This window comes from Nesoenas mayeri (assembly GCF_963082525.1).
Source record: "Nesoenas mayeri genome assembly, chromosome: 1".
In the NCBI taxonomy this organism is placed as follows: Eukaryota; Metazoa; Chordata; class Aves; order Columbiformes; family Columbidae; genus Nesoenas; species Nesoenas mayeri.
This window is the reverse complement of record NC_137541.1, coordinates 198,340,229-198,347,622: the sequence shown is the minus strand read 5'-3', so window position 1 is coordinate 198,347,622 and position 7,394 is coordinate 198,340,229. Positions and strand designations below refer to the sequence as shown.

The following is a 7,394-nucleotide window of genomic DNA, read 5'->3' as shown; positions in this document are numbered from 1 at the left end:
ATGCCTTGACTCCAGCGGAATGAACCAGGACATAAGAACATGACTATACTCGAGAAAAATATTTTATTACTCAAAACCAACTTGATTCATAAATATTTGGAAAATGAAATAAATTATAACTGTACATTAAGTTTTACATTTCTAAAGTTTTAAATTAGAATTGTCAAAGGCCATCATTTCAGACTACGATGCACAGTAACAGCTGAATGATACTCTTTAAAACCAAGAAACATGATAAAACATTTCTGGTGCAAAGACAGCCCTACATCATAAAGCAATATTTCTAGCAATTAAACCAGCTGTTGCTCTTCATTATACGGATAAGTTTCTTGTTCTTCATGTCAACCTCATACTGTTTTGATCCATGGAAAAAGTAGAAATGTCCTAGAATTGGAAGAATAAAATATTGGCAAATTAATATTTCCTTTTTGCATACCTATTGCTATACACTTGCTATTTTCTCAAGTGATTTAAAAAAAATCAGAACAAACATTTCACATGTGTATGTATTTGAAACACATAGTTTTTGGTCTTTACTTGCTGGTCTTTTTTGGTATAAATTACATTTTAATGTATTTACCATTTTTCTGAAGGGCAGCATCAACTGTGTGGCCAATTCCTTGGAAGTCAGTTGCTATTTTTCTTGGATATCCCCTTTCCATTGACTGGATATTTTCATTGAAACTAAATAAAGAAATTGCATGAAAATAGGAAACAAGTATGTGATGTTTAATGTTGAAAAAAGGGAATTTTTACTAAATAAGTTTACTCCTGCTGAAAATCCAATAACTGTGAGCATCCGTGATCTCATGGAACTGGATAAATCCTGACTGTCTGAATATTTACATCTTTAGTGGCCATGCAAGGCTGTTTTCAGAACATCAGACTAAATAATTCACTTCCATTCTGAGACTAATAATAAGGCGGGATTTGACTTATACCAAGGAATAAACTTAAATAATTATTCAAGCTGAATATTTTAATTTTACAGCATCCAAACTATGAAGTGGCCCCATGAGTGGAATGCAAACTTCTGGTGTAATAATCTTTCAAGATAATGTTACAGATTAATTGTTATGGCTAACATTACTGTTTAGCTGAAAAGTGAATATTTTATCTCCTTCCATAATGTTCTTGATAGATTTTCATTTATAAATGTCAGAGAGCACTTCTGCCCCTTAATAGCTATAGAATGAATATATGACATGATGACAAAGCCTACTGATATTATATTTTTAAACTAAGTTCATGTAATTCTGCTCCACAACGTATTAACAGAGTTCATTTGTCTGTTAGTCACAGACTGGTAAAAGTAAATGGACGTTGTCTTTATCTCAGGTGTTACAGACTATGTTCTATGAAAATACATGACCATTCTACTGGCTGAGAAGGCTGATAACAAGAGGCCATGAATTTACTATACAAACACTAATATAACTTGAGATTTTAAAAGCTATTTTGATTATTTGCTGTACAGAAGAGGAATGAGCCTTACCTCCAGTACTTGTTGCCTACAAAAAGATAGGTTTTCTTGGTATTTTGATCATGAACAGCTGCATCAATTTTCCTGACAGTGGTGGGGAAGCCCAGGTTCTGAATAGGCTTGGGGAAGCCTGGCTCTATCCTGTAACCAGTGACAGCCCAATACTTGTCATCTGCAGGAAAACAAGAAAAGTTAGTAGGGGTTCCTGGGGCTGCTGAACTTTTCATCAGAGTCCCAGGGCTTTCTATGTAGAAAATGCCACCAAACAGCACAGATATCCAGCTGAGAACATGACCCTCTTAGGACACACATAAGTTTGAGTATTTCAGAGCTGTTGGGTTTTCTACTTTTTATAGTAATTAGAGTACTATGCACTCAATAGTCAAAACTCAAGATGTTCTCTATGTCTGTTTGGCACATTTAAAAATATATTTAAACAACAATGTAGGCAAGCAATATTGTCTCAGCTATGGTGTCTCCCACTGACAAAAGAAGAGTAATATAATATTGTACTGGGCTGTTGTGAAGCAGCATTTGTTAATGACAGTAATAGAATTTTCAGAATGAAAATGGATTTAAATATTAAGAATATCCTACATTAGCTTTAGTATAATATTACTTTCATTATTATTGCATAACTGTACCCTCATTACTATAACTTTATTTATTCATAAAAAGGACTGATGGAAATGTAAGAGAAATACCTTTAAAAAATATCACTCGATCCTTCTTGTCAACCTCATAAGCAGCATCAAAGCCAGCTGGCAGCGACGGCCAGAACGAGGAGATGGTGTCGTGCTCAATGTCTGAGAAATATGGACTTTTGCGCCAGACATAGCTGATAAAAACAAAACCAGCAGTGTTTCATTGTCTATATTTCACTAGGAGATCACTAGTCCAGAAATGTACTTTAAATCCTACTGTCTGGGTGCTGGAGCCAGCCTTTCCTATGAGGCAGAGACATCACCCCTTATGGAATGCAGCGCTTCACTTTGCCCTGCTCTCTCATGGACATTTGCCCTTAACTACTGGTTGTTCTGAAGTCACAGAGCAGTTGGGGTTGGAAGGGACTTCTGGAAGGGATCTTGTCCAACTCTCCAACTCAGGCAGCTGCACCTGTAGCTGGTGGCCCTGTAGACTTCTCCACTGACACCCTGCTGGCTTGCCCAACACAACACATGGTGTCTGTGGTAATGCTGACAGTTGAAGCTTTGTCTTCACTATGTCCTGTGCAGGTAGGCACAGCTGCATTCTTAATTTTAATTTGTTTACAAGTGCTGATTAAACATTCTTGGGAAGCATGTTAAAACTCAGTTTAATGAGGAACTGTTCCTTCCTCCCCTTCCCTAAAAACTATTAAATTTTTAAGGTACAGTCCTTCGTCTTGTGTTCTAGAAGCAAAATCAGACCTACATCATCAAAGGAAGCTTGTTCAATCAAAATGCAATTACCAACCCAAGAAGTGGGTGACACTGGCCTTCACATGCTCTTCTCCCTTGCTGGGGTGGATGTGCCCAGCCAACAACCCTTTAGAGTGCCTAGTGTCAGATCGTGCCCAAAAAGTGGACACTTCTAACAGCAGGGGCTTCCTACAAACAGTATCAGGCACTGGTCCATTGTGGAATTCTAGGTCAAAGTGCCATTAAAAGTCACCAGTGACACTTTCCACAGATCCCTGACCCACACGTGGGATAGTGTGGTGAGGATGGTGCTGCATGTGAAGCAGCTGGGGGCTAAGAAGTGGTACTGGGATTATTCAGCCTTGTAAAATTTTGAGAGATACGGATGATGATGAATGATGGCTTAAAACATTTTACTCACCTGTTAGTAAACCGCGTTACTCACTCAGCCCTCCTGGGCTAGTAAAATTTTGCAAAATTGCCTTAATACTTTCAGAAAGAAATATCTTCCTTTGTAACCAATGGAAGATGGATTCCTTGAACTGAACTTTATGCTTTGCCTTTTGAATCTCATGAAAGGTGTTGCTAGAAATGAAAACACTTACCTGCCTTTGAAGAACAGTATTTCCCCTCGGAGAGTGGTGATAGCATCAAAAGTCAAATGTGGGTCACAGTCCTCTGGTCTGATGGGGGTTTTGGAGGGTGTTGTTTCTGTTGGTTCTTCCCTGGGTGACATTTCAGTTGGTGCTTCTGCAGATGTCATTTCTGTTGGTTCTTGTGGGGGAAAAGCTTTTGTTGGAAGTGCAGGAGATTGCCTGGGGGGTCCTTTGGGAAACAGATAAGTGTGGAATTGGAAGATGAATTAGTGTTTCATGTTACAGAGCTTCAGGATGTACCATATGCGGCACATTTTAAGATTAAAACTCGGCTAGTAAATTAATGCCAGGGAAAGTTCCTGGGCAATTTAACTTGTTTATTTGGCTGCTGATGGTTAAAATAGTCTCTGGTATTATTCTCCCTGGTCAAGCTGTTGGTCTCTCTAACTGTATCTGCTCAGGAGTTCATGTAGAGCAAACATAATTTCCCAAGGGCAGTTGTGCATGTAACCACTTTTTGTGGAAAATAAGAAAGCTTACACCACGGATATGGACTGTTCCTCTGGTATCATCGGAGAAAGGCTTTTGGACCTTTTGACTTACTGGCATGGATATAGCCCACAGATTCCGTTTTGCAGATGTAAACTTTTAGCCACAAAGTAACCAAGAGATTTGCTGAAAAATTATATCAGGAAATTAAACCTCAGTATCCTTCTTGCCATAGAAAGTTCAGAACATTTTAGCTATTAGGTAAAATTCATTACAAGTAGTTCTCCATCATCCACCAAAAAATGATGCTTCTTACCATAGAGAGCCTGAATGCCATCGATATCATCCTGATGAAGCATGTAGTCCCTTGAATCCTTGGGCATATATATAGGATACATCAAAGCACCGAAGACATTGGAATGACCAAGACCTAGTGAGTGGCCCAGCTCATGAGCAGCAACAAGAAATAAATTGTATCCTAAAAAATAAAATCCAGTTTAAAGAACAAACACTAAATACATTTTTCTTTTGCGTGACAGTGGGATAAATGTGGCATCTTCTCATGTATGATTTACCTATTTTTCATGGTCTTAATAAAACAGCAAAATGTAACTAAATCTCAAATAAGGGGTTCTCTGGCATCCTGGAGAGGAAATGAGTTTCAAATTATAAACATTTGTTTCTCACAGGGAAACCAGTCTGGGGGCAGTTTTTGCTCACGTTGTGGAATTTTTCCGGCCAACAAAGAAACGAAAATTCTTTAATGTTAATAATGACTGAAAACTGGTTGAGAACATTCTAGTCATCTGGTCAGATTTTGTGAATCATAAATGACACGGAATTCACCTGGTAACTACTTCACAAAGACCAGTAACATGTAATATCATCTCTGGACATTTCTGGAAACCAGAACACTATTATGTGTAATTATATTTACCAACAAACTCAATATATATTTTTTATTATTATTCACAGAAGTTAAAGATTTGTATCATTTTAAATGAGGGAAAAATAAAAAGGATGAGGGCTTGATATTGCAACTCGATACTACATTACCTGAGGGTGAAAAATCCCCCACCTTGCAATGTCATGATTAACCAGTATTGCTGTTTCATGCTAACCTCATTTCCTTCACTGGAGGTGAAATTAGCATTATCTTCAGTGAACTGTCATTACCACAAGCCAGGTCAAAATATGCAGAATCGTTTTACTAAATTACACTGACATTTTACATCTCAGTAAATACCGGAATTACAGCCATAGGATCTGTGACTTTACAGTGTCTTCAAGACAAAGATGTCTAATAAAAAAAAGGCAATGCAATGCTTAATGTTACCTACCACTATAGGTAGTAAATTTGGTCCAGTTTTCATCTTCATCAAAGTGGGCATCTCCCCCTATCCCATTGCCAGGGGGGTAAGCATGAGCCAGAGTTCCTCCTGGACCATCAAAGGAATAGAAGTCCCCGTGAACTAAAAAAAACCAAAAAGTGAAAAAAGTGACGCTTTTCATCATCTATGTAAGAAAAAGTGACAAATATCTATCATTCTCAGGCAAGAGAGTCCCCTTACATCCAGCTGCAAAGGAGATCATAATATCTGCTTGACCACTGTAGAGCCTGGTGAATCTCAAAGGGGTGACGCTGCTCCAGAGCTGGAAGGCTCTTGCAATTGCTTCATCTACATCAGCTTGTAGCATGTCTGGAGTGTAGTTCAAAATCCTGGGAAATAAGGAGAAAGGAATTAAAAGCAACCAGATCACATGTGGCTGGGGCACATAGTATCAAGGTCAAATATTTTAATCATTGCTTATTATTTATGTGCCTCAAGTTGTGTATTTTCAAGTTATTTGCTTATATAATGGAGGAAGTTTTCACAGTTTTCTTTCACATTTTTCAGAAATCCTGACATTTATACTCTCAGTTGTATCCCTTCACTGAGTATATTATCCAGTAGGTTGTTAATTAATGTAAACTCCTATTTTTTTTTTAGCACTGTTTGGAAGCCTAAAGCAAAGGCTATGAATACTCCTCACATTCATGGCCTTTTCATCCCAAATGGGTCTTTTATATGGATAAATAAAGGAAGAAATAGCAAAGAACCTGTTGGTATTACATTTGCCTAACTTTCACTAGGATTTCTCAGTGCTGTATAGAGAAATATGTTTTAACATGTGTTACCTGTATGTCACATCTTCTTTCGTCCACTTTGGGCTCTGTGGAAAGGTGCTGTATGAACGGACATCTGGTATTCCACACCTAGGCTGCTTCATCATGTCCAGTGTTTTATGATTCAACTTGCCAGTCACCTCTAGCCCAAAGAATGACTGCATTTCTCGGATTTTGTCAGCCATGTGATTGAGGTTCCTTGATTTAAAGAGAGAACCTTTCTCTTCTTTAAAATCATAAAAATTTTCCAAATATTTCTGATGGGGAAGAAAAAGCAACAGCTTAGAACACAAACATTTCTTTTCAAATGGAGAGAGCTGTTAATAAAATACTGTACATCACTAATACATCACTACATTCATTTTCTCAATAAATTCTTTCTTAAGTTCTTGTCTGTAGTCCTTACCTTAGCAAATTGCATGTCTTCTTTTCCCTTTTCTGGAGCTACAGGGAAAGCACAAGAACATGCCACATATAGTAACCCAAGGAAAGGAAGGATCTTTGTCTTCATCTTTACCCCGCTGTCCTACCAGCCCTTGCTAGAAAACTTCTCAATCTCTTCTTCTGTCCAAGGCTCACCAGTGTTTCTCTATTTATATCAGTTTTGTGCTTGCTAATGTCAATAACTGCATGACTCAGTTTAAAACATCCTCTGATTTCCCACAGAAACACAGAAAACAAATTTGGTTTTAGAAGCAAGCTAACACATGACAGTTTACCTTGCTCAAAACCCCCTGATTTCGCAATCTTATTATTGGACAGCACTTTTTTTTCTTCATTCCTAAACTGGACGAGTAATATAAACTTACAATTATCTTAATCTATAATCAGTCACTGGATAAAAATCACCTCCTTTTTCAGAGATGCTAAAGGGATCTGGCTCTTTGTGAGGGACAACAATCTGTAATTCCTTGTAGCAAGTGGTAAGAGACCTCCAGAAACTGCCCCTCAGTTTTCTCAGTGTGGCACCCATGCAGGACCTCAGCGTGTCAGGGATGATTCTCTTCCTTTAGCCTATCTTGTCCCTGATTATTTTATTGACATAGCTGGTTATGCAAATTACTCATCTCTTCTCTTGAACCTGATATCCCAGCCTGGTTATGGGACCATCACCTGTTCTGCTACCTGGCCTGTGTAATCACAGATTTATGGCTGCATTCTCTTGTTCTCCCATTTAGTCTCAGGCAACCCCCACGCCACAATGTAAAGGTCTCAGTAGAACATCCCAGTTCATTGACCCTGATCTGCATCACCTATCA

General features: G+C 38.2%; 1 protein-coding gene across 1 annotated transcript; it reads right to left on the bottom strand.

The window, feature by feature from the left end:
- Positions 1–283: 283 nt before the first annotated feature.
- On the bottom strand, positions 284–6,646 carry LOC308052411 (stromelysin-1-like; the record flags this gene model as incomplete). The annotated part of the gene is made up of 10 exons (XM_080363193.1): positions 284–384; positions 581–684; positions 1,496–1,655; positions 2,188–2,321; positions 3,489–3,708; positions 4,285–4,446; positions 5,309–5,440; positions 5,540–5,688; positions 6,148–6,392; positions 6,542–6,646. 10 exons carry the CDS (start codon positions 6,644–6,646, stop codon positions 284–286), a joined length of 1,512 nt encoding a protein of 503 aa, XP_080219319.1.
- Positions 6,647–7,394: the final 748 nt, after the last annotated feature.